Below are 27,961 nucleotides of genomic sequence, written 5' to 3'. Positions count from 1 at the left end.
GCATACCTGCCACACATATTTTCTAAAAAGACCAAGATAACAAGGTCATATTTTCAGTTAACTCTTTTTAAAACAGCAGAGAAAGCCCTGTCTGACCTGTGCATCTGAGGGGAGCTCTCATCAGTATGAAACAAACCCAGTCTTAGAATTCATCTCTGCCAAAGGCAACAGGCTTACAGAGTTAGCCGAGAGATATTCCCTCCCCTCCCCTGAACACTCAACAAAGGTAGGTACCAGAGTCCAGAGCGTACAGGTCAGCCAACATGTCAGGCCTGGCTAAGTCCCAAATGACACAAGTTGTCCCAAACAGGGCTTGATTGGAATAATTACACAATAGCTGATTTGCCAGTACAGAAGGGGTGTGTGTGTATATATACACACAAACACTGTGCGTGGTCCATGGGGTTGACAACCATCCTCTCCAGAGAGGGCAGATTGGGTACGTTGCCTATGCCCAGAGTCAAGAAGCCCGTCTTCCAAGTCGACATGAAAGGACGTTCCCAACACTTTCAGAAAGTTCCACCAAGTTGGGATTAATGCCGATCCTGGAGATTAGCAACATGAGAGTGGATGGATGGGGTGTCAGATGTCAGGGCTGCTCAGTGACCAGCAAGGAGTTGCAGAGAACAGAGTAAGAGGCTGCGTTCAAAAGGTCCCAACACAGTCATATGCTTCTCCCTCTCCCTTTTCTCCTCACCCCCATTCAATCACCGTTACCCAAACAAATCCATGCAACTGTTCCATTTTATGCTTTCCACTCACTTTAAGCCAAACCTCGGGGGCTATGTATTCTGCACCCAAATGATACAAATTCTACAATTGTACTTTGCTTAATTTTATTCCATTTCTAATATTCCCCAGTTCCCAAAATGTTTAAAATTCTGCAAAAAGGGTCGAGGGAGCTAGCTGGCAAGAAAAGTGGAATGAAGATGCAGAGGGGCCTGATTTTGGCATCCTCATGGGAAGATCATGACACACCCACACACCCGCTTGCCCATAATGAGAACATGAGATCCAGTGTGGTCTGGTGGATATAAAAATGGTCTCATACCTGGGAGACCTGGGTTCAAAATCTGACCTCTGCCAGACACTCTGAGTAAGCCACCAATTCTTCTCAGACACAGACAGGCACACATTATGCTCCCTGCCTGCTTTCCCTTACTAAACTATTCTCCATTCACACTCATGTCCGTGGGCTTGCCTTCCACAAACTCTGGCAGTTTCCCTCTTATCTGTTCCCAGACCTACCAAGGACCAACTTCATAGAAGCAGGGATGGGGAAGTCTAATTTTAATATCAAAAGGGACATCCAGGTGAGGAGTGCAGAACAAAACTCACTCTATCCTGACCTGTGGCTTACCTCCATAATGTCCCTCTTCCAGCCTGGCTCTGATTACCAGAAGCAACCTTGGCTGAAAGCAAAGTGTCTGAAACACTTTTGGTGAAAAACAAAAATAAAACACACCCAAGACAACAATAAAAAAAAACAGACCCACACCATCCTCCAGAGATCTGAATGGTCCAAACACAGGAACAAAGTGCAATATGATGGCCCCCTTCACTGCATCTGTTTTGGCCCAAGGAATGAAACTACTATTATGCAGGACGAGATGGTACAATTCTGGACTGTCACTACAGACTGCAGGCACTGGTGGTGGTGCTTATTTTTGAATGTTCTCCCATGTAAGACAAACAAACCTTCCTGCATTAAAATTAGGCAGGCAACTTCGTCGTACTGTTTTAGATGCCTGCTAAAAAGCAGCAAGCCTATCTGAACATATAATTTAGTTATGTATACTTTTTTTTTTTAATTTCTGCTGATTTTATCTGTATATTATTGAGAATTATTTTATACTGTTTTATGCACACCGCTTAGGAGAATTTTTTTTATTAAGCCATTTATAAATTCTCCTAAACAAGTAAATGTAGTGGTCTAGCACATTGGGGGAGAGGTTCAGTTTAGTTCTCTTCCTGACATGCTTGTTACTGCATGCAGGGAGGTGGGTTTTGGGGGCTTTTTTTTTGTTTTAAAACCCACACACATAGTGTTATCATTTAAAACTGTAACACCCTCCCCACAAGCCGTTTTGAAGTGGTACAGTCCAGGACACTACTAACCCATTCTGTGCAATGTGCAGATTGGCTTCAACTTTCTAACCCAACCAATTCAAATACATGTTTCTAACACACACACACACACACTTCCACATGCCTCTGTTCTGCACTCCTTCAAGCAAGCAGTTCCATTTGAAAGGTCATCTCAGTGAGGATGCCCAGGGCTTTGCATCCTTGATCAAGATCACATTGTGAGACAGTTTACTCTGAGAGATGAGGAAGCTCCCTCCACAGTTGCTGGACCCGGCAGAAACAACACACCATTCCTGGTCACATAGTAGCAGGGAGCAAGATCAGTCATTGGTGATGCCCTTGGCTCGCAGTTCCTCTTGCACCCGAGCCAGGTATGTAGGATCAGGGTAGCCAAACCTGGGAGGAAATAGAGACAAAATGTCATGAACTTATTCTAGGCCCTGACAGTTTAGCTGCATATTGGGTTTTACCACTAGGGCCAGTGGTTTTCCAGAGGTGTTCCTGGGAACCCTGGGATTTCTTGGAAGCTTATCAGGGATTCCTCAGTGAGAAGACTAGTAATAGCAGATCAAGCTTTCCTGAATGACAGCTTGCCTGCCCAGCAACCATTGTTCCTGCTCCCATGCACAATGAGCAGGGGAACTTTAGGTGTGTTGGAAGCTGTGCTCTCAGTTTTCACACATAGAATGTGAAGTTCAATAGGCCTGGATAAAAGACTTGTGTGAATTAAGGGCACATCCTAGTAAAAGACAATGGAGAAAACTTGTGTATGTTGAGTTGAGCTCCTCAAAGGAAAGGCAGAATGTGAATGATGTGGTGGTGGTATTATTATAATTTTACTGTGAAATGTAAAGTCACAGCAGTCAGACGGGTGTGTGCAATTGTGGACAATTTGTTATTCAAAAAGAATCCTCCCAAATGAAAAGGAGGGGGTGGGGAAAATAAATGTTAGGAGTTACATAATTGAAAACAAATGAGGAGACTTAAGTTTACAGTGCCCTGAACATGAACGTCTTGATGGAAGGCCTTGCAGAGCTGTTATAGAGTATCCATAGTAGCTCATTCTTAGCTAATAAGGGAGAACAAATTTTGGAGTAAATAAGATTGGAAGACCTTACGTATACTGCCCTGAATTTCTTGAAAGGAGGACAGTACAGCCACCTAAAGTGGTGCACTCCAGATGTTGTTGGACTCCCAACTTCCATCATCCCCGATCTCAGGCTATGTTGCTTGGGGTTGATGGTGTTATGGAAATATGTATATATGCAGAGATCCGAGCTACGTGGGTGCCTGTGTGTGTATTTACCTAAGTAGGAGGCTTTTACCCTGCATTTAGATCACTGAGACTTAAGACTTAGTAAAATAAGAAAAGCTGCTTCATTTATAGAAATACATAATAGATAGGAAAGGCATACCTACTTTGAACTAAGTTGGAGGCGCAATGCCCAGACGTGGGTACTGCCCTCATGGCTCAGGAGAGAGAGCAAAGACAAAGATATCTCCTCTCTCCTTGGACAGTCAAAGAAAAAAACAAAGGAAGGAGTGGCAGGTCAGCTTCCCTGAGCATATCAGTTTACAACAGAAGGTAGAGAAGAGCACAGGTAAAGGTAAGCAAGCCTAGCCAGCTAGAGGACCCTAATTCTAGCTTCCTTCTGGAATACAAACAAAAGAACCCAAACAGGAGTTGCTCTTGCCCCACTTCCAACACCCCTTCTCAGCGAGTGTTTGGTTCAGCCCATGAGGTTCATCTTGTCTTGCAGCCTGCAGTATCTGACTTTGTCCAATGCCTTCGTCAGAGTGTCTGCAGTCATGTCTTCCACTGGACAATACTCCATCTTGAGTAGTTCTCTGCAGTAGATATCTCTAACGAAACGGTGCTTCACGTCTATGTGCTTGGTTCATGAACTCACCACTTTGACTCCATGAGTCTGATGCACCCTTGGTTGTCTTCATGCATCACAACAGGCCCGGGTATAGAGATGCTTAAATCTTTGAACAGTTCAAGTAGCCATGTCAACTGTCTGCTTGCTTCAGAAGCTGACATATACTGGAAGACCGTGCTACAGTCTCTTGTTTCTTACTTGCCCAGCTGATCACAGAATTTCCATAGTATAAGATGTTTCCACTGGTGAATTTTCAATCTGTAGTGTCTTCAGCACAATCAGCATCTGCATATCCCACTAGTTTGGGATCTTGGGTAGCTGCTAACTTCAGTTTCATGGTTGCAGTGCCCTTCAGATACCTCGCCACTCTCTTGATTGCTTCCCAGTTCTTCTTGGTTGGTGAGCTGGTTTTTCTGCACAGGTATCCCACTTCTAAGACCACATCTGGCCTGGTAACAGTGCTGATATACAGAAGTTTCCCGATGGCTTGTCTTGTATCTCTCAGTTTCCTTCAGCAACTGACTTTTTCTGGAATATCCTCTTGCAGCCTACAGCTTTTCTTCCTTGAGGAAGCTTGGTCAGTGTCCAAGTTTTATTCTTGTGTAGAGCTTCCAGCTCTTCCTTGGCTGGCTGCCTCCACCTCTCAAGCTTCAGCTTTGGGTAAGGCTTCGACCTCTTTCCAGGTATCTGGCTCTGGAAGTTCATCTCTCACGAGGTAAGCAAGTCTTTCTTGTGGTACACAATTGTTGGTGCGTTCAGAGCATCTGGGCGCTGGTGCTTCAGTTGCCCCTTCGGGCTCTGATGCCTTTTCTGGTTCAAATGCCTCATCTTCCTCTGCTGATGTATTACTTTGATACCTTCTGTTGTGGAAGAATAGCTCAGTTTCCTCTCCCATTTTGCTGTCATCTGGTGTGGTGCTCCTTCTGGTTGGTGTGCACACTTTCCTTCATCAAAGTGGACAGCTCTGTATACTTCAACTTCACCAGTTTTGGGATCTATGACTCGGTATCCCTTCTGTGTTGAAGAATATCCAATGAATATTATTTCCTTGGCAGTGTTGTCAAATTTTGACCTCTTTTGTTTTGGGATGTGCACAAAGGCCTTGCAGCTGAATACACGAAGGTGAGACACACTTGGTGTCCTATCATGCCATAGCTGAAAAGGTGTCTTGTTGGTTACAGCTGCTGGAAGTCGGTTCTGCAGATAGTTGGCAGTAACCGCTGCTTCCCCCCAGTATTTCTGTGGTAACTGTGCATCTTTCAACAAGGAACGAATCATCCAAGAGTCATGTATTCTGTGACCCCATTTTGTTCCAGAGTATAAGCAACTGTAGTCTGGTGCTCTATGCCTTCCTCATGTAGAAAGTCTTGCATAACCCTGGACGCAAATTCTCTTCCATTGACAGATCTTACGATTTGTGGCTTTCTGCCAAATTTATTGGATACAATTTTGACATAGTCTTTCAATTTTTGATGTACTTTTGTCTTTCAGTAGATACACTGTAGTATAGCACAAGTAATCATCTATGAAAGTGAGCATGTATAAGTTTCCACCCTGTGATGGCGTTTTAATGGGTCCACAAAGGTCAGTGTGAATTAATTCTAGTTTTTCTTTCACTTTTCTTAGGAAATTTTGGTTTCACACTCTTTGTCTTTATACAGCATTCACATCTTTCTGTGAATTTACATTGTCCAATTTTAATGTCTCTAGCCAAATTTTCCTTCTCTAGAGCATTGATTCTGGCTAAGCTGGCATGTCCCATTCTTCAGTGCCAAACATGTAAACATCCAGAATCACAGGTTTCTTTGGCTGTATTTGCATGCATAGTTTCAAAATATTCCATATGCAAAAAGCCATTTTTCAATTTTGCAGTACAACATATTTCTCTTTCATCTAAAACTTGGCAAATTTTGTCATGTAGATAAAGTTGACCTCTAAGCTCCATTATTTTAGAGGCACTTATTAGAACAAACAGTTTTTCAGTTCAAGCTCTCTGGCGCCCTCTGGCGTTTTGCAAAGTATCTCCACCATCCCTATTCCTTGAGAACAGAAGACATCTCCTGAAGCATCATTACATTTTGTGTATGGGGTCTAAAATTCTTAAACAAATTTTTAATATTTATTAAATGTGTGGTACAGCCTGTGTCAATTTAAAATGTGGTTTTATAATCATCATTCTTTTCATCAGATACATGGTAACTGGAATGCTTCACTTTAGGGAGTAGAAAAAGTGGAAGACTGAACTAGAGATGGATCGATTCCATAAAAGAAGCCACAGCCTTGAACTTGCAAGATCTGAACAGGGTGGTTCATGACAGATGCTGTTGGAGGTTGCTAATTCATAGGGTCGCCATAAGTCATAATTGACTTGAACGCACATAACAAAGTCTGCCCATGTGTTTTTCTTTCAGCTTGCTTTTGTGTAAAATCAACTCTTTGTCCTGTCTCTCTTCTAAGACAATCTCTTTGAAGGTGATTTGCATTTGAAGCAACTCTTCCTTTGTTTATCTGTGTCCTGCTGTGGCTTCAGGGCATGACTCATCTCTCTATCCTGCCTTGGGTTGCTGTTTCTGCCCACAGGAAAATTTGCTTTTTCAGACAGAGCTTGTTCATGTCTGTCTGTTCTAGTATGCAAGCAGTTATATAATGACGTTGATTTAGAGAGGCCAGGAAGATGACCTTTTAAAAATCTTCATTGAACAATTCGCATCTTTCTAATTCTCGGAGCAGACTTGTAAATCTGTCCAGATGTTGATTCAGATCTAGACTGTTTCAGCATGTACAGTGACTTACAGAGAAACATTACATGATTTTTAGATTTTCTCCGATACACTTCTTCAAGCTTTTTCTATATTTCCTTTACATTCCTACATCCCATGCAAACATTTAGTGCCTCATCTGATAAGAGCCTTCACTTTGACATGCTTACACTTCCAGGATACAGTGGCTGCTTCATCCACTGTTGAGGGTTCAGGATCAGTCAGGACTGCATGCAGATTCTCCCCTTCCAAAAGTGCGGGTTATTCAAAAACTCCAAATCGCATAATTGTCCTTCTCCAGCCTTGGTTAAGTGTTAATTCTTCAGCCATGGTTTCCTATCTTTTCTTCTGCTTTACTTTCTCTAACCTAAAGTCTCCTTTTGATCTCTTTGTAAATTGCACACAGTACTTAGCCGTTTTAGCTTTCAGGCACAACTTGCAGTCCAATTTAGCTTACTGGGCGGCCATAACCCTTTGTTATGGAAATATATGTGCGGAGACCCTCAGCGGTCTGAGCTACGTTCGTGCCTGTGTGTGTATTTACCTAAATAGCAGGCTTTTACCCTGCGTTTAGATCACTGAGACTTGACTTAGTAAAATAAGAAAAGCTGCTTTATTTATAGAAATACATAGTAGATAGGAAAGGCATACCTAGTTCTAACCAGAGCTTGGAAAAGTTACTTTTTTTGAACTACAACTCCCATCAGCCCAAACCAGTGGCCATGCTGGCTGGGGCTGATGGGAGTTGTAGTTTAAAAAAAGTAACTTTTCCAAGCTCTGGTTCTAACTAACTAAGTTGGAGGTGCAATGCCCAGACTTGGGTATTGCTCTCATGGCTCAGGAGAGAGAGCAAAGACACAGATGTCTCCTCTCTCCTCAGACAGTTGAAGAAAAAGACAAGGGAAGGAGGGTTGGATAAGCTTCCCTGAGCATATCAGTTTACAACGGAAGGAAGTTAGGTAGAGAACAGCACAGGTAAAGGTGGGCAAGCCTAGCCACCTGGAGGGCCCTAACTCTATTTTCCTTCTGGAATACAAACAAAAGAACCCAAACAGGAGTTGCTCTTGCCCCACTTCCAACAGATGGGAGTTGGAATCTGACACACATCTGGAGGGCACCACCACATTTGCTATCCCCTGACCTAGAACATGACCCCAGAATCCTCTGCAATGCGTGTAGATTCCTCACTAGATAAGCCAATGGAGAAAATCTTCCCTGAAAGTTTTTCCTTCAAAAAAGGACACTGGCCAATGTGGCACCCTCCAGGTGTTGGTGGACTACAACTCCCATCATTCCTGACCACTGACCATACTCTCTAGGTCTGATGGGAGAGGGCAGCAGTAACACCTGGAAGGCAACACTTTGGTTACACCTACACTACAGGGAAACCTTGAGTGAATAGGAAGATTTCAGATGTTCGCTGGTCTAACAAAAAGGAAGCCCCAGCTCAAGCGAAGCCCCCCCCAAACAGTCTTAGCTAACCACACTCTTCTGCATCCTCAGGGGTAGCTTATACATTTACAAGAATCAAGTGTGAGAGCCAGAGTGGTGTAGTGATTAAACTCTAACCATTAAAAGGGCTGGCCTACAATTGAGAAGATCAATGTTCAAGTCCCCACTCAGCCATGAAGCCTATCAGGTTAATGTTATTATTTAGATGTTTGTTGAATTTATATTCCACCATCAGGCCAGTCACTATCTCTCACCATAACCTACCCCACAGGGTTGTTGTGAAGATCAAATGGAGGAGCGGAGAATCATGTATGCCACTCTCTCTGAGGAGCAAGGATGGGATAAAAATTTGATATGTATATACATACAACAGTTAAACATATCCTGACCTGTATCAATTCAGGCTGCACATGGGAAGCTGGAGGAGGGGAGGAACTTCCTGCACATAGCGAATTAGCATGTCAGTGGCAAGGATTCATCCTATCATGCAACTTTCCCTCCATGCAACTTCCCCTCCATATTATATATATATCACACACACACACTCTCAATGGTCTCAAGTAGTACAATTCAGGAACAACCCAGATAAATGTTTCTGGAGCCTGAAAGAGAGCTTGCTTACTGCTTCCCCTGGACTTTGTAGTATGTCTTAATGCCCATGCTTGCGGTTCTTATAGGATGTGCCCCAAGCAGCCTCTAAATCATTCACCTACCCTTAGTGACCCTGGTTCAAACCCCACCATGCTTATCTCTCCTCTCCCACCCTGATACCCCAACCCCATGGCAGGTTCTTACAGCTGCGGCCCGCCAGTGCAGCTGGTTTTGTGGTGGATGTCATTCCAGGTGATAACATTGGCTCGGCCAGTGGTCATGGAGGTGCCGATGGTGAAGGTGAGGCGTTGGTCAAAGGCCTTGCGGAACAACGCCAGTACCTTGTTGCCTTCGGGGCAGTCAGGTAGGTAGGCCACGCGGGTGGTGCCTGGGTATCGAACACCAGGATTGGGATGCTCCACCTGCAAAAGAGGATCCAGGAAAGGAAAGGAAAATCCATCATGAACCTAAGAAGGGAGGTGGAGCGGAAGACACGAAGGGCTGTGAAGACAAGGATCAGTGCAAAGTAAAATGTTTCCCCCAAGGCCTGGGCCTGCGGGCTACAGCTTAGATCATCCTGCTTCTACCAAGGCCTCTCAGTCCTCTGGGATTTTCAAGAATCCTGAAGGCAGGAAGAAGAAAAATGGCACACACAAGCTATCATTCTGGATTTTCTCCAGGGGGGTGGGGGGGAGAGAGAAAAACTAGGGAGATCTGAAACATCAGCTATTGCTTGCTTTCAAAACTAAATGTCCCTCTCTTCTACAATATAGCGTTCCAGGCACATGTAATTAAGATCAAGGCAGCTGAACAAACAAACCACCCACTATGAGCGCTTGTGTGATACAGCAAGACTCAGGCTCAAACCATCCCCCTTAAACATACGCTCACTTAGATGAGACTCTGGCACAGTCACAATCTTGCAGGCTCCCCTCTACCCTGTGCTTGTGAGGATACAAGAGGAGCAGGTCCCACGTACGTTCCCTATCCTAATCCCTTCCAAGGAAGGGTGGAATACAAACGTAATGAACAACTACAACTTGGCTGGCAAACAAAAGCATTGTTTCGCATGTGTACACATTTTCGTTCTGCATACTCATCTGAATAGATTAAGACAATGTAGGGAGAAACTCTCTACCTTGAACCCACTCTATAAGAAAATGACTCTATAGTGGCATCATCAGGGCAGGAGGCCAGGGGCCCACTCAGCATAACAAGCAGGAGGGCCCACAAATGCAGCAGGGCTAGCTTACCTCTTGAAGCAAATGAATAAGCACACATTGCCATCTAAAGGGCCCCCACTGTTTAGATGGCACAGCCATTAAGTCCAGAGTCTAAAATCACCGGCCCACCGCTGGGACGTTTATTACAGTACATTATCCTGTATCAAGTTAGATTAGCATTTTTATTTTAATACACAACACATTATGACAAAGCTGCCACCTACAAATTGGGAATCAGAAGACAACCATTGTGAAGGGCAAAGAAAAGATAAAATTGAAACTGTTTACAGGCATGTCCTTGGGCACACCCACAAAATTCCACCCCCTGTCCCTTTGTTTAAGTCAACACAGGGTGCAGAATATAGTACTATCTGAATCTCAGAGCTTCATCCTTTTTCTTGTCTGGTGCCTTTCCCCCCTTAGAACACATTTACCATGGGACGTGCAGACCCTCCCCCTCACTTGGCTTGCTGAAGGCCCATCTGTTCACACCAGGTTTCCCACCCGCTCTTCCTTCTCTCTCCCACCCACCCCCATCGTGCCTTTCTCTTTTTCTCCTTAGAATGCAACCCAGAAGACAAAAGAGCTACACCAAATCACAGAAGCAAACCACAGGAGACCATCCAGCAATGGAACTTATTTTTTTTACCTAATGCTTTTCCACCTGCTGCTCTTTCCCAAATATATAGCCCCCCCCCCCCAAATACACACCCCTTTCATAAGAGACAGGCTATCTTCCCTATCCTAGTTTCTAGTTTCCTTATCAAAATGAATGGGAAAATATCCTTGGGTAAAGAGCAGTATTTCTAAATGCATTGGGAAAACATCACACACTAACCTCATTTTAATGGCAGTTTTCTCGTTAGAATGCAAGTCTGGGTCCATCTCATGAGCATGATCCAGTCAAACTTCAGCATTTTTGCCATCCCCTGATTTTGGGGGTTGGGGATAATGAGAGGAGTTTCTTAGCAAATATAGGAAGCCGCCTTATACAGAGTCAGATTATTGGTCCATCTAGCTCAGTACTATCCGCACTGACTGGTAGTGGCTCTCTAGGATTTCAGGCAGGAGACATTCCCAGCCTTACCTGGAGATGCAAGGGATTGAACTTGGGATCTTCTGCGTGCAAAGCAGATGCTCTTCCCTATGCATAAGACTGTGTTGTACCCATCTGCCACTGAAGTCAAGGAGATAAGTGTTTAATTGTGATTTGCCTTAAAATTAGCCTCTGAGATCTAGGCACAGTATAACAACACGGGGCATCATCCAATTAAAAGTCAAAGTAATATAAAATACTGGGGAGAGGCCACAGCTGAATGGCAGAGTGCATGGTTCGGCATGAAGAAGGTTCCAGGTTCATTATGTGGCTTCTCTACTGAAAAGGAACATGATGGAAAAGAGCCCTCTCTGCCTAGGACCCTAGAGAACTGCTGCCACTCAAAGTAGACAATACTGAGCTCGATGGACAAATATTCTGACCTAGTGTAAGGCAGCTTCCCGTGCTTCCTACGATTAATTGCTGTCTTTTAAACATTAACTCTAACTTTGTTATGAATTGTCAACCTTAAATGAAAACTATAAATAAATATTGTCTTGGATCTCAGCCCCCACTTGTGCAAGTGCAGACATGCCATACAGTGGTGGTTGACAATATCCCCTACTCTCTCTGGAGGCTCTTGACTCTCCAGAGCTACTTTTCAGAGAGTGAGAGTAGGGCAGCATGCATACTTCTTTTCTCTTTCCCCTTTTATTCTCACAACTACCCTGTGAGGTAAGTTAGGCTGAGAGAGAGCCCCAAGGATGCTCAGTGAGCTTCACAGCTGAAGGATTTGAACCTGGGTCTCTGTAGTCAAAATCAGACGCTTTAATCACTACCCCACACTGGCTCTCTTATTTTTCAAGATGACTATTTCAGGCTTCTCTCTTTCTGATTTGTCAGTTTAAGGTATCAAGAGGGGAAGAAGAGCCAAAGGGTTTTATCCCTCTTCTCATACATTTCAAATCTTGTCTTGCCAACACATTTGCCTCTCTCCCATCATATGTAATCTGTGATCACCTGGCCAAATCAGCTTGATTGACCGGAGAGAGGTCCCAGGAGAGCTATGGCAGCACCCTTCAAACTTGCACTTTTTTAATTCCTGAAGGATAATGAATACACCATGGTCCCAACCCATTCTCATCTAACCAGCCTCCCTTCAGGAAGAAGATCCCATTCACCTTCAACCCGCATGTAACCCACTCCAGCGTTTTCCTCATAACTGAGCCCCACCTCCCAATATAGCAACAGTGGGGAACCTGCAACCCTTCAAATGCTGTTCAGCTCCCAGTTCCCATCAGTCTCAGCCAACACTCAGGCATGGTGGGAGTTATAACCCAACAACATTTGGTGGGCCTGAGGTTCTTCATGCCTGTGATATAGAAACCGAACAAAGTTTTCCCCTCCAAAGTCTCATTTCATGGCTCCTCCCAAATCCTCATGTTCTCCCTACACCCTGAATTTCCCTGTCACTCCAGCTCCCAGAACTTGTCAGCTAAGACCAAAGCCATCAGAAAGTGGGGAAGGGGCAACACAAAAACTCCTGAATCCTGTGGAACAGCTCTATTTGTGTGTTAGTAGCTCGTACAATTCCCTCTGCGTAAGGGGGAGGGCAGGGCTGTGCTTGCTAGCCATGCCCCCTCTGCCGTGTCCCTGGCACCATCTGCACTATACATTTAACACAGTATTATACCACATTAAACAGTCATGGCTTCCCCTCCAAAGAATCCTGGGATCTGTAGTTTGTTAAGGGTGCTGAGAGTTGTCAGGACACCCTTATACCCCCTCACAGAGGAGCAATTCCAGAGTACCCTGGGGAAAAGGTTGTTAAACCACTTAAGGACCTGTGAGAGGAAATAAGGCTCTCCTAACAATTCTCAGCACCCTTAACAAACTACAGATCCGATTCTTTGGGGAAGCCGTGACTGTTTAAAGTGGGATAATACTACTTTAAATGTATAGTGCAGATGGGGCCCCTGTCATAATCCATGCATCGGTCAGGAATGTCTGAAGCAAGGAGCCTTCTCTATATGCCCCTGCGTGATTTAGAACTCTGTGCAATCAGGGTTCTAAACCACGCAGGTGGCCTACACACGCAGGCTTCCCCTTCAGAGAATAGCAGGGAGGCTTGGCTGGCAGCTGGCACAATGGTGGACGAGAGAGGCAGCAAGTTCAACCCTGCTCTCCCCCTCACACAATGATAGCAGTGTGAGGGAGAAGGCGACTGGAGGAGGCTTTTGTCACATTCCAAAGTGACTAATCCTTTGCAAGTTTACTCAGAAGACAATCCCACTGAATTCAACAGGGTTAACTCCCATATGACTATGCACAGGATTGCAGCCAAAAAACATTAAGGGGGGGGCAGGCAGGGAGCACAGATAGAAGCAGGGCCAACTGTCATCAAGTTCTTTACACAAAGTAGGGCTGCAAACAATTTTTTTGTGGGGGTGAAACTGGATTCCTTCAAGGAGCTGGAAGGCAACCAGGGGCAGGTTTAGATCCCCAGCCCTATGGTGTTCCCAAGTAACCTCTTTTAATAACAACAACAACGTTGTTTTAATGTCTCCCATGCATGTAAACAGTTAAAATTCATTCTTATGGAGAAATATGTATAAATCACTGTAAGGGGGGGGCAGGTAGCACTGTGGTGGGAATAAAACATGCTCCCCACCTTGACACAAGGTTCTCTCTACTGCATGTGCCATAATAGGCATATAATGTGTCTCTGTGCAGAGAATGCAGACACACATTGCTGTCCACTGACCCCATATCCCCTGACACTTCCCTGCCTGTCATGACGATAGCCATGTTGAGAGCTTCTTATAAATTCCTGTGAAGACAGAATACACAAAACCACAGAGAGATCAACCCTACTTACTCCTTGTATGCCGGGTGGGAAGATATACTGGATGATGATGGTGCCATATTTCTCATAACTAGGGAGAAGCAGACTTGAGTCCTTGGAGACCAGCATGCGCCCATTCTCTGGTTGGTTGCCCACCAGTTGCCCATAGAAGCGCCCACACATAGGGCAGGCTTTCTTGACCTGCAAGGCCCGAGTGATGCAGTCCTCGCAGAAGGAGTGCTTGCACTTCTCCAGAGTCTTAATGTTCTGGATCTCCCCCAAACAGATGGGGCACTGACTGTCCTGTTCCTCCTCCCCTCCCCTCGAGCAGCTAGCCACCCCTCCACTGCCACCGACCACTCTTGGCCCGGAGGTCTGCTGCCCTCTGGATATCAAGGCAGCTCCTCGGCGGTGAAGCTCCACAGCCCCATGCTCCCTATTCTTCTCCATTAAGGCCATGCAGCCCATCAGCTCGCTCTGGCGCTGGGCCTTCTTCAGCTCCTTCTCAGTCTCCTTAAGCAAGGCCTTCAGGGCTTTGCGGGCCAGGTAGAGGGCATTGCTGGGCCCGTGGGCAGGCATGGTGATCTGCAGCACGTAGATCTCTGAGGTCTCGCCATCAATCAAGATGCTGACCTTATTTTCCTCCTTTAGTTTGACCAGCTTGGCTGGACTTTCCTTGGTCAAGAAGTCCCAGACGTACTTATTTACTGTGAGCCTATTTTTGGTGGTGCCTCCGCAAGCAGCCATCCTGGATAAAACAAACGATACTGAAGAGAGAAAGAGAGAGATACAAGACAAGTTGTCAAATCTGCATGAAATGGCTATGGGCAGGATTAAAAACATATTATTGTTGTTGTTTATTTCTACCCTGCCTTTTAGCCAAAAGGCCCTCAAGGCAGCTTACAAAAAGCACAAATATACCCAGATGCAGACTGACACTCACACTCCGTCATCTCATCATCAGTGCAAAGCTGGTTAGGACTTGAAGGCTTCATTATTGGCCTGTTTTGAAAAAGGGGTTTTTTGTTTTGCCAGGCATACTAGAAACCCCATTAGCAGACCTCCAGATAGTCAAAATCCCTTACACTTTGCTCAGATTCAATACATCCGGAGTACATAATCCCATGTTAATACAATCCTGTGGCAAACACCCAAAACATCTGAATAGTCAGAAGCCTGGCTAGGAAAAAAAAATATCCCAGGATTTTAACATCCCAGTTTAACTATTGTGAAGTGGTGGGGAGGGTGGGCAACTTGATGCCCTCTAGATCAGTGGTTCCCAAACCTTTTTCCCCAAGGACCACTTGAAAATTGCTAGTGGTGTTGGTGGACCATTTAATGATTTTCTACTTGTTTTAGCCATTTTAATGCACTGTGCTAGGTGCTGTATGATTTTTAATTGTCTTTTTATTGCTCCTTTTTTTTCTTATATTGCATTTTATTGTATTGCAATTTGCATTGCATAGTTTCAGTCACACTATGAGCCATCTGGCTTCACTTTGCCTGACTGACAGCAGCTCTCTAGAGTCTCAAGAAGAGGTCTCTGCTAATATATTGTGTTTTAAGTGGAGATGCCCAGAGTGGGGGATTGAACAAGATACCCTTCTGCATGCAAAGCAACTGCTCTACCACTGTGCTATGGCTCCTCCCTGAATGACATAGTCATGCATGGAGCATTTCCACCTTGCCCCAGAGGCCAGCCCTTTCCACACTGCAACCTCCTTTTAGCAAATCAGCAGGAAGGCACCTGAATGTTTCAAACATCATCAACTGCAAAACAGAAAGTATTATTTTTCCCTTGACGTTTTAGGACCAAAAAAAAGTGATTAAAGACTCTGCAAGGTTCTGAAATAAGAGACATCCATTACGATCTCACATATATCAAGTTCCGCAATAGACAACAAACCTTTAAAAAATAAATCTGCACCCAGCCGTTCTGTACTCCTAAAGTTCCCCAAGGGACAGTTGGCACATTACCAGGTAATCAGAACCCACCAGCAACCCACAGGGAAAAAAATTACTGAAAAAGCAGAATTCAAAGCCTTTGGAGAGGTACAGTCTAAGAGAAGAATCCTGATAGATTTGTAGATGGAAGTCTAAGTGGACAGAGTGGGTAGGATACACACAGCCCTAAATAATCCATGCTTATTACAGCCCCAAGCATACCTATTCAGCAATCAATCCCAAAGAGTTCAGCAAAATTTATTACAGTGTTTTCCAAACTTCTGATAGTTGGGAGACACTTTTTTTTTGTACATTAGCATTGGAGGTACACCTGAAAAGTTTGTTTTTCAAGTGGTTAAATTGCTGCTGAAAACAGTTGCTGAGATATGCAGAAGAGCAGATTGCCCTCTATCAAGAGGTAAAAAAGGTCAGGTGCCATGCCACGCAGAAGTGCCCAGTTACCGCTCCAAGGCTTAGAGGAGAAACCAGCAGTCTTGCTGTTGCCTTGTGTCATGCAGCAGCATAGTGGTAAATTCTGAAGCACAGGCATTCTTCATCACAACCCTCATGGCCACATCACTTCTAAGACTATACAACAACAAAATTTTTTGACCAATGCAGACATTGTGACTTCAAAACCAAGGCAGTTTTCCCCCCTCAAGCTACCCCACCCTACTTTGCTTTACATTCAGCCCAATGAAGAATCCCAAAAGAATCAAAAACTTGCTTGCAATTTAGTGACAATTTGATCGGTCATAATGAAAGGATTTTTGAATTTCTCAAAATAAAACTGGAATTTTGGCCCTTACTAGCCACGCATGGAAATGTAGCTTACCTTTTCTTCTGCTTGGTCTACTTGGTGAGTTTCTCTTAGAGAAAAACTTCCTTATTAGCATGCAACACCCCAGCCAGCAGCTGCTCACTCATCATCATCATCCCCCGTGACATAAGTGGCAGCGTTTAGTCCCTACTCCACTACACCACAACTACCCAGAAAGGAACGGGAAGGTGGGGGATGGTTTTGCATTAAGGCCTCCGCCAGAAGATGATCCCCGATGACAATGGCAGGATAAAGGGACTTTAAAAGCTGATTTCCATATCCATGGAAATTGAGAATTCACGTCCTTGAAGCACAAAAACACTCAAGAGCACGGGGGGTGGGGGAGTGGGAAGGGAGCGAGAGGGAGCGCTCCTCTCCGGAGAACGCGCAACGCGATCGCAGTACTTTACCTGGTGAGCCCATGGGAGAGACTGAGCGCGAGGATCTGCCGGATGTGGGAGTTCAGCTGAGCTGCGAATCAGAAACTGCAAACCGGAAAGAAGGGGCGGGTTAGGTCGCAGCAGTGCCAAGAGGGAAACCGCGTTGTATTTATAGATGCTGCGGATGAGCTTCTTGCGCCCGAGTGCCATCCAGAAGCACCGGTCCTCAGTTTCTGTCTGACCTCAAGCCGTGGAGCCTGTGTTGCGCTTCCTGGATGCTGAGCGGAGACAACCACCTTCGCCTCCTCTCACACATCCCCTTAACTTTTTTTAGTTCAATCATAAGTATGTTTACTTAAATCCTGTTGAGTTCAATAAGTCTCACTCTCTAGGAAATATGTTTACGAACGCGGATTCAGTTTTTCCTCGCATTCCCAGGCATTTTTCTTCTTCTTTTTGGATACAATCCTATGTACACTTACTTCTGAGTAGTCATCCACAGGAGTATGCTGGGAAAGAAGGGGGCGGATTAGGACAGAGAAGCATCTACTTCTGTATGCTTATATCACAATCCTGCCTTTGTCTATGCAGAAGTAAGGCCTACTGAATTCATTGGGGTATACTCCCAGGTAACTATATATAGGATTGCAGCTTTAGTGATTTTTAAAATTCGGCCTAATAAATTATTATTCTGCTGACCCTTTTGGGATGAATAAGTTTTTTGCCCCTGAACCTGTCTTCAGAGCTTGGGTCCATATCTAGAATTTTTAGAACAGTTTTATTCTTATTTCACCGCATAATTTACATTCTGACTTCCTTATGATATTAAAGGAACTAATGACATTTTAAAATACAAATAGCTTTACAATAAGTAATAAAAGTGCCTAAAAATGCATACAAAGTACTTTTCCTTACCACCACATAGTAGTCACAGCTCACCCTTATACACTTAAAAGGACAAAGCTTAACCCTATTTAGTGGTAATAATCATCTATAGCTCAGAGGGTGGTTTTTAATGCTGGGGTTTACCTGTGAGCCCCCTCTGAAGTAATACAATAACTGGATAATTGGTTGCGGAAGGGGAGTGTTTGCTTTGCTATAGCTCTGGTCTTATCACAAACAAACAAACCAGTTCATAAATATTATAAAAAGAAATAAACTAAATCAGTACATGCCCACATACATTAGCGTAATCAAGAAATGCTGCCCACACTCATTAAGGATGGAGGTGTCAACACAACTGTTAGCTGGGATATGAGCAGTTACACAGGGGCACACTGGAGCTGACTCTTACCAAGTCAAACCACTGGTCCATCTAGTCCCAGAAGGACTGTCTACTCTGACTGGCAGCCACTCTCCAAGGTATCAAGCAGGGCCTGCTCTTTGCCAGTTCTGCTACCAAAGACTCTTAAAATGTAAAACATTTTACATTTAACAGGTAACCAATAGGTTAGTGAATATAATGTTAAGACACCCCCCCTCCATTTCTCCAGTACTGCCCCATTCTGCTGCAATATTAGATGCTTCTTCCAGCATGCACAGTAGCATTAGTCGTAAGACAGCTAAGCTAAATGCACCATTCGGATGGAAATATCACATCTGTTCATAGGTCACTCTGCCAGCAACTGCTCACTCTATAATACAGGGGTGGGAAACCATTTTCAGATTGAGGACCACATTCCCTTCTAGACAACTGTCTGGGGTAGGGTTGCCAGGTTCAGGGCCTGAGACTGATCCTGTATCTTTAGAGGAGAAGAGAAAGTCAGCCAAGTGCAGGTGTTCTTGCAACACGGTGATGGGAAAAACCACAAGGTGGAATTCTCCCTTCCCCCTGCACAACTTTTAGAGATACTCTTGGAGGCTGGGCCTGGCAACCAGGAGGTCTTCTGTATCTTTAAAAGCTGTGCAGGGGGAAGGGAGAATTCCACCTTGTGGTTTTTCCCATTATAGTTTTGCAAGAACACCTGCACTTGGCTGACTTTCTCTTCTCCTAAAGATACAGGATCGGTCTCAGGCCCTGAACCTGGCAACCCTAGTCTGGAGGCCTCATACCAGTGGTGGTATAGCTAGAGGCAAAAATAGGTAGAGCAATTAATGTAAATTTTACCTTTGCACAGGATGTTTTACACATAGTCACACACACCCCTCTCTAGCTTCCACCCAGGCAAGCAAGAAGCATTATCTGAGTTCAAGGACACATTCCAGCCAGGGAAAAACACTCAAGGACGATGCAAAGCAGGGCTGGTGAGGGGTGTCGCCTGGGGAGAGTACCAAGGGCCAGAGAGAGGCGTGGGGGGGTGAGGTTCCCCATCCCTGCTACAACACAAAGAGTCCTGCAAATTCCCCTCTAAGGTAGAGCTAAACCAAGAGGCAATGACTGATTCCAACACAGGTTCATCCAACACATTTATGGCTGAATGGGAATTTGAACCCGTCTCTCCTGTACAAATCCAACACTTCAGCTACACACATTGGCTCTCATTAACAAAGCCCAGCACACACCCAGTGAGCACTTTGTATCATGCTAGCTCTACCTTTACACAGGGCTTAATTTAGTCACTGAAACATATAATGCTGTAAGAATGCCTCTGCCCATGTCTAGATTGCCTTTTGTTCAACATAGGCAAGATACAAATGCCTCACATACCAGGGACTGAAGCTTCCAGTTCAAGAGGCAAAGTTTTCAAGCTTCACACAAGATGAAAACTCCTTACAAAGGCATTATAGGTTATGGAGATAAGTCCCACATGTAGTTTCTCACATCTGCTGATATATCTATTTGACTAGGTGTACGTGCAGTGGGAAACAGCCTCCAGTCATGGCATCCTACCACATTTACACTATAAGAAAATGAGTCACAAATTATTCACATTTCCTATTAAGAAGACAGCGTGGTGCAGTGGGGAAGAGTGTCCGGCTTGGAGGTGCTCCCTGAACTCTCACAGTATAGCCTTGGACAAGTCACTCCTCCCTAACTAGGTTATCACATAGGTTTGTTGTTGGGGATCTAAAGTGCCAATGAAAAAAAAGTTACATTTCTTTTCCTTCTAATTTCAATTATCTGAGGAAACTTGTCATTCTGTAAAGTCAATCCAACCAGACAGAAGAGAGGACAGGACTCCGTCTCGGGGTCCTCTTGGGGAAACCTTTTCAGCCCAAGGGCCGCATTTCTTCTGGGCAACCTCATGGGGGCCACATGTCAGTGGCAGGCAGGTCCAGGAGTGGAGTGATGAGGCCCAATTTTACCTTTCTGTTTAACAGGTTTGTTTTTACGCTCACACACCCCTCTATCCTCCATATATCCATGCAAGCAAGGATCATTATCAGAGTTCAAGAATACATTCCAGGCAGACAAAAACACTTAAGAAGGGTGTGAAGGAAGGCCAATGAAGGCAGGGTCCTGAAGAGAGAAGGTATGGCTGGGAAGGGAGTGTGGCCTGGGGAAAGTCCTCAAGGCCACAGAGAGAGGCCTAGGGGGCTGCATTTGTTCCCCAGGACCTGAGGGTCCCATCTCTGCTCTACTCCTTTCCTTTTTTTTAGTTTTCTATTATAAACAGCTTAGAGATATTTTATATACCTTCCAGCATCTAAATAATAATACGCAGATGAATACTAATAGTTACTACTACTACTACTACTACTACTCCATCAGCGCCTTGATTAAGCCTTTTTAGCTTGCAGGCCGCAATATTTCTGCAGAATTTTGCTCCTGACCATGATGTCACAGAGGCCCTCCCCACCTTCAACTTCCTCAAAATCACCAAGGCAGGAAAGGCCAAATTCCACACTTCTTGCTTTTGTTCCTTAAAATGGAGCTGGGGGAAGAATTCATACTGGTAGTGAAATCACAGCCAATTTCTCTAAACATTCTCTATGCTTGTCGGTCTTTGAGGCTGTAATCCACCTTACTTCCAAGTAGACATGTATAGGATTGCAATGTTAATTTAAAAACACACTACACAATACCCTATATATTTACAGGTGCCTTAGTAAGGGCAACGGAAGTTCAGGCGTTCTGCCCTCACTCCATGGGTGGCCATAGCTGGTGGGGGAGGGCAATTTCCCCTCTACATGAATAATAATCCCCAGATGCCCAACTTTCTTTCTTTTTCTGAGTATGTTTTTAGCATTTGTGGAATGTGAAATGTGATGCAAAATATGCAGGCACTATTCGAAGGTAGTCTACTCTCTCCCACCTTTCTGTGTTTTTAGCAAACACATGAAGTTATAGCCAATGACTGACATTTAGGGAAGCAGATCTAGCCAATTAGACAAAGAGAATGCTAGAGTGAAACACCCATTAGCTAGACTCTTGGTTTGTTTTTTAAGGCTTTTCTGCTGATCATCCTGGTGGAGAAGTGATTGGGGAGTAGCATGTCAACTCAAAAATAAAAGGTAGCAGCAAAAACAAGGTCATGATCTTTCTAATTTGGGTCTTATTTCATACCAAAAATGCTAATTTGTTCTGAGTTTACCATCATTATTATACCCATATTGCAGAGGGCAAAACTGTGAAAGTATACATGTGTGTATGGGAGGGAGGTGGAGGAGGAAAGGTAGCATATCACTACCCTAAAGTGTAGTCCAGTGTTGTTAACCTGGTGTTTTGGGAAATGCCGTGGGGAGGGGGCTGTGAAGTTGATTGTAGCAGCAGTGCAATTAACTGAGGGCTTGAGGAAGTGAAGGGAGCCAAGAGTAAACTGAGGGTTTCAGTGGCGAATGAAAAGATGCTGTCTGCATGCCAGGTCTGGATGCTGTCTGGATGGACTGCCAGTCTACCCACTGAGAACCAACAGAGGGACAGACCTGGAACACACACGTTTCTCAGAAGCCAGGTCTACCCAGGCCTCATCACTACTGAGACACCAGATCTACCAGAAATGGTAGACCTTTTCTCTGATACTAGTTATACATGCATATTTATCTGGAGCAGTTACTTTACCACCAGTACCACAAACAATTCTGCAGATGCCCATGCCTCACTCCCACCGAGTTTCAGACCACATGCGATGATAATTCCTGCCAAACACCTATATTTTTAGCTAGTGTTGTGTAGTGGTTAGAGTGTCGGACTAGGACCTTGGGAGACCAGGGTTCGAATCCCCACTCAGCCATGAAACTCAATGGGTGTCCTTGGATCAGTCACTGTCTCTCAGCCTCACCTAACTCACAGGGTTGTTGTGGGGTTTAAATGACGAGGGGGAGAACCATGTTGGGCTCCATACAGAAAAAGTGGGATATAAATGCAATAAATAAATAAATAGTTCTGCATAATGATGAACTAGACCAGCCTTCCCCAACCTGATGCCCTCCAGATGGTTTGGACTCCCAGCTGCCATCAGCCCTAGCCAGCATACTGCATCATGAGGGATGATGGGAGATGTAGTACAAAACACCTGACACCAGATTGGGGAAGGCTGGACTAGAGATATAAAATATGAAAGAGGCCTAAGGAATAGATGTCCATGTCAAAAAGGTACATAGCCCTTTGCTTTCAAACAGAACAAATTGAGAATGGGAACGGGGGTGCAAAAAAGGGTGACTGGTCCATGCTTACATTATTACTACAAACATTAGGAGGTACAAAAGGGCTCTTAAATGACATTTTTTTGCAATTTAATTATCTTTCTCCAAGAGTAGGCTTTTATTAAATGATCTTGCCTACATCTTCTGAAATGCACAGGTGCTGCTTTGGTGCTGGAAAACAAGTTATGTCCCACAGGGAGCTGGATATTTCCCCCCCTATGGCAGGTCTCCTGCAGTCTAGCCCATGGGGAAAAATTAATTCAACAGCAAGGATGTGGAACCCGTGACCTTCCAGGTAGTTGCTGGACTATCCATCCCATTATATCTGATCACTGGTCATGCTGATGGGGGTTGGACTCCAACCACTGTTCTAGGGGGAGGAGGTCCTCTCCTAGTAGCATCCTTTCAGCATAAGGATCCTTCAACAGAGCTTACGGTTCCAACATCCTTGTCTCCTACCTATGTTTCAGAGCAGGCAGCGCCATCATGTTGACAAATAACCAACCTCAAAAGGCAGATCGCTTGTATATGGGCTTGGGGCAGCTCACATGCGTGCGCACGTACAAACCAGCAAGAAGGAGCCAAAGCATTACAGGAACAGATGAAGCTGCCTTATACTAAATCACACCATTGGGTCCATCTACCTCAGTATTATCCACATTGACTGGCAGAGGCTCTCCAGGGTTTCAGGCAGGGGTCTCTCCCAGCCCTACCTGGAGATGCCAGGAATGGAACCTGTGACCCTTTGCATGCAAAGCAGATGCTCTACCAGTGAGTTATGGCCCCTCCCTCACATAAGGCATCAACAGTGCATTCCGTTCCTGGCTGTGGGCAATGCAGGGTCTTTGTGGCACCTACATCAGCACTTCTATGCTCAGAACCAATCCCAAGGGTGATGGGGGTCATATCGCTGCATAGACTTCCTGGGAGGCATGTAGAATACCATGTGCGCATGTGGGTGTCTATGTCTGTGTCAAAAGCTTCCTTGCCTGGAAGAGAGTTTTACTTTACCATTTCCAAAGCCAGTTGTGCATGAACAGAACTTGGTTCATGGAAAAAGCCATCGGATTACCTATTTTGTGAACCCTTGAACAAACATGGCAACAACTGCCTATGTAATAAGCACAAATCATCTGGATCTTTGTTCCGTTTTGGAAGTAGGTCAAAATCTCACTTGCAGAGTTGCCTACCTAATCACGGTGGATGCTTTTAAGGATTTAATGTTGTAACCCACTCTTGGATCCCTTTGCAGGCATGAAGAGCAGGCTAGAAATGTTTTAAATAAATAGTAAGTCAAGTTTTATGGAGAAGGGCTGCAGCTCAGTGGTAAAGAGTACATGCTTTGTATGTTAAAGGTTTCAGCTTCAATCCCTGGTGTGTCCAGGTACAGCTGGGAAACACTCCTGAAACCCCAGAAAGCTGTTGCCAGTCAATGTTGACAATATTGAGCTGGATGGTACAAGGCAACTTCCTAACTACTGAGATCACAGGCACCGCATAACTTCCTTGTCCTGGAAGGCCCTTATTCTTGATGGAGATTCTGGCTGGATCATATGGGTGGGATGGGGAGCATATACACAAGAGCTTCTACTTCTGGGGGAAACCAAACCAAACACAACAAACCTGTAGGAGATTATACAAAAATCAAGCAGACCGATGAGGTCACTCATGTTTGGGAAGGATCCTGAAGAAAGAAACCCAGGTCATGATGCAGCCCTCAATCTTCCTATTTCAACTTACTCTGCACCAACCAATCACACAGTTTTTCCATCACAGCAGGTCAGGCGTCATACAGGAAACACTACAAACACAATCCTAGCTGTAGTTAATTACTGGACCTATAGGAGGGGGGGAAATAACACCCTACAGTTTGGGAATATATGCCTTGAAGGATCAGAGAGGGCCAGTTGGAGTGGGGTGGTGGTCTTCCATGCCTGTTTTCTGATACCATCAACATGGAGCCTGAGGCTCTTGCCCTACATGAGCAGCTACACTGCAGGTAGCATTTAATACTATGCATCAGCAAACATGGAACAGCCAGTGAGGGTGGTCCAATGGCAAAGGGCCTAATCTTGGAGATGCAATTTATACTTTTATTACTGGAGAGAACAGGGAATTTTTAGCAGGTACAGTTTTTCTCACCCCTTTGTCATGACGACAAGTTGTGCTTGTTAAAAAGACCCTCTTTTTTCACATAACTGTTATTAAGTGTACAGAAGCCCTGTGCCCTATTGCGTCTGGACACTTTTATCTATATGACCTTGGGCAAGGCAAGGCCTTTAAATTTCAATGGGTCTCACCTGGACAATAAAGATAAGAGGACCCAGCCCATTACCATTGTGATAGAGGAAAAAGGAAAACAAAGGTGGCAAGGGGGGGGTGGAAGCAAAAAAAATACTGTGGTGGGGGAAAATCATCATTCAGGACTACACCTTCTGATATACCCACCAGCCAGGTTGTGTGTAGGTGAGACATTTTTATATTAATCAATTCTGTTTTGCTTTTGTTTTAATTTGGGTGATAGCTGCCAGTCTCACCAGACCAGTTCACCTATTCACCAGGGGTTGTTTATCAAAGATGACACTGAATAGCCTTCACTCCCTTGAAGTAATAGGGATAAAAATGGAACAAAGGGGAAAGGGGGGGGAGTTAAGGTGAAAGACAATAGCTTGGAAAATAATGCTTCATTGAGAGCTTTCAGACCTCCATTCTTCTTCCACATAAGCTCAATCTGAGTTCATAGCAGTAGCTTCATCATCCTCTTCCCTAGCCCAAAAGCATCCACCACCACCACCAACCTGTTTTTCAAAACCCCTTCTCATCATCCTCAAGTCAAAAGACCTTAAATAAGGCTCACAACAGTGAATGGCGAAATACATATTTTTCCTACCTTCCGATGATGAGAAAAAGATGGGCAGTTAAGTTTCATCCTTGACCTAATTATACCTCAGATCATCAGCACCTCGCCTTACTGGGGGGGGGGGGAGGGAAAGAAAAAGACTTTTTCTCTGCCCGCCCTCGTTATTCTGGGAGGTTTGACAGGTAGATGAACAAGCAAGTCGGTGGGTACATCGTTACATAAAGCTTCCCCCCGTCTATTGTGTCCCCAAAAACGGAGAGATCCCATTTACTAACATTCCCCACCTATATGTATACAAGCAATCATCCCGTCCCCCACCCCTCAAACACACATACAATCCTTTAGGCAACACCCTGCTGCAAAGCCAGCTGACAAGACACAATGAAGACATTACCGCAGCTGCTTTGACTAGTGGCTGCCTGAATATGCAGATAAGGTCCGATCAATGCGCCACATTATTACTGTTATTATTTTTAAAAAAGCCAGAGCTCTCCAGACAGCCAAGCCAGACAGTGCTGGAGCAAAAGCACCGCATCCCTTGTCTCGATCACGCACAGCGCTACGATATGCAATACCCACCCACGCTTCCACTCCCTATAAAAAACAACGATCTTACAATCAGGTGTCCCCCCCCCGGTTCCTTCGACAATGGCACCCACCATAGCGGGACATCTGAGGCTGGCAGGAACCCTCCATTCATCGAAGCTGCAAAAGAAAGGGCGGGAGGAGGAGGAAGAGACGGTGATGGTGAAGAGAGAGCGGGACCGGGGACAGTGCTGATGAGGCGGCCTTTGGCGTGCCCGAGGTGGCGGCGCGAAAAAGTGTGCAGATGCTGATGGGTTGCTGTTGCCGCCGCTGCGCTCATTACCCTCACCCTCCCCGCCAAGCAGCCATCGCCGGGCGCGTCACGTGCCGCCGCTTGTTGCTGGAATGATGGTCATAGCCATAGCAACAACTCGACGTGATTGCAAAAGAGCGAGCCCTGCCTGCGCGCACGGATTATGGTGGGCGACCGCGCGGGGAAGAAAAGGAGAAACAGCTTCGGGTTTCTCTAGTCGCTGGCAGGAGGAGGAGGAACAGGAGGAGGCGGCGCTGCCCCCCCCCTTTCCTAGGGCCTGACCTGGCTCTCCGGCTGCTATTAGCGGCAGGGGCATAGGAGAGGTCAAAGTCTATCAAGACCATCGGTCAAGCTAGGACACAAACCGATCCCCAGAAGCGACTGCTAGCAGGACCCGCGTCCAGGTCAACTGTACAAAGGCGAGCGTGAATTAGCTATCGCCTCCCCTCCTTGTAACGTCTCTCTCCCCCGCCTGACTCTATTTGTCATTAGAGAGGGAGGGGGCTGTTTTAATCATAATAATTACGGCTGCAAACCCCTACGTCCTTTGAGAATAAATCTTACTGAACGCAGAAGGAAACATAAGCTGTCAGAGTTTATGTAAGGATGGCGAATCTCACTTCTCTATATTGCAAGTTCGATAAAGCTTGTGGCAATCTTGCACATATATACTGAACTCATTCAGAATTCGTCTTGCTCATGTTTGCTCAGAAGTAAACCGTACTGTGCTCAATGCAGCTTAACACAAAATGCCCCTAAAACTGCAGTCTGAGAATGTTCAGATCTTTCCTTTGGTATTCTCCATAATCTGAAAAAACGCTTCATAAAATAGGTTCCTATTATCCCTATATTGTAGTTGGACAAGAGAGACATGGTCCTATTGTAGTGGCTTACCTAAGGCCAGCTGGCAAGTATGGCCAGGACAAAATTTGAATCCAGGAACTTCTTGGCTCACGCCCTGAGCTACTACACCAATTCTGCTAACAGGCCTAATTTTCTGAATGGCTAAAGACTGGCTGCAATGAATAGTAAGGAAGCCGTAGTAAAGGGTATTTAAGCATCCTGTTTTAATTGATTTAGGCACACCAAAATCTACACAGTCACTTCTAAATGTTCCATGGAAGTGTGGCTCTTGGAAAAACAAGTTTTGGAGATGTTGCTGAGACAGCATTTTAATCTAGTAATAGGAAAGCATGGACCAACATTGCTGGTCAGTCTTTAAATCTATTACACTCAAAAAGTGTTAAGGCAGGAAAGGTGTTCTTTCTATCAAACACGGGATGCGAGCTGATTTTAATCTTCATTAGCGACAGTAGTACAGAAGGAAGAGATGGTAACCTATATGGATTCATGAACACAATGTTTATGTATGACCCTGGGAGTGAACAGGACATAATGGTACTCCATTTGGAAATGAAGGGAAACTGGTAAGAAGGGTGCAAGAGTGTCCGTTAGCTCGGACAGATAGGCGACTAACAAATAAAATTTTATTATTTTATTTAAATCAATTTTTGTAGTGTAGTGTAGTGGTTAAGGTGTTGGACTACAACCTGGGAGACCAGGGTTTGAATCCCCACACAGCCATGAAACTCGCTGGGTGACCTTGGGCCAATCACTGCCTCTCAGCCTCAGAGGAAGGCAGTGGTAAACCCCCTCTGAATACCACTTACCAAGAAAACCCTATTCATAGGGTCACCATAAGTGGGAATCAACTTG

At 44.9% G+C, this 27,961-nt stretch overlaps 1 protein-coding gene across 11 annotated transcripts; it reads right to left on the bottom strand.

The window, feature by feature from the left end:
• Window positions 1-3: 3 nt before the first annotated feature.
• DTX3 (deltex E3 ubiquitin ligase 3) lies at window positions 4-26,232 on the bottom strand. 11 transcript variants are annotated; one of them, XM_061614669.1, is made up of 6 exons: window positions 26,067-26,232; window positions 17,052-17,126; window positions 13,911-14,644; window positions 8,978-9,195; window positions 8,447-8,505; window positions 51-2,484 (listed from the first exon to the last, which is right to left on the bottom strand). In XM_061614669.1, exons 2-6 carry the CDS (start codon window positions 17,062-17,064, stop codon window positions 2,300-2,302), a joined length of 1,209 nt encoding a protein of 402 aa, XP_061470653.1. In that variant the 5' UTR covers window positions 17,065-17,126; window positions 26,067-26,232; the 3' UTR covers window positions 51-2,299. The 11 variants fall into 11 exon arrangements, with proteins under 11 accessions (XP_061470650.1, XP_061470653.1, XP_061470654.1 ...); XM_061614670.1 differs by lacking the exon at window positions 26,067-26,232 and adding an exon at window positions 20,762-20,780; XM_061614671.1 differs by lacking the exon at window positions 26,067-26,232 and adding an exon at window positions 20,268-20,286.
• Window positions 26,233-27,961: the final 1,729 nt, after the last annotated feature.

This window comes from Rhineura floridana, chromosome 3 (assembly GCF_030035675.1).
Source record: "Rhineura floridana isolate rRhiFlo1 chromosome 3, rRhiFlo1.hap2, whole genome shotgun sequence".
NCBI classification, from domain to species: domain Eukaryota; kingdom Metazoa; phylum Chordata; class Lepidosauria; order Squamata; family Rhineuridae; genus Rhineura; species Rhineura floridana.
The sequence above is the reverse complement of the archived record's forward strand: the minus strand, read 5'-3'. Positions and strand labels throughout refer to the sequence as shown.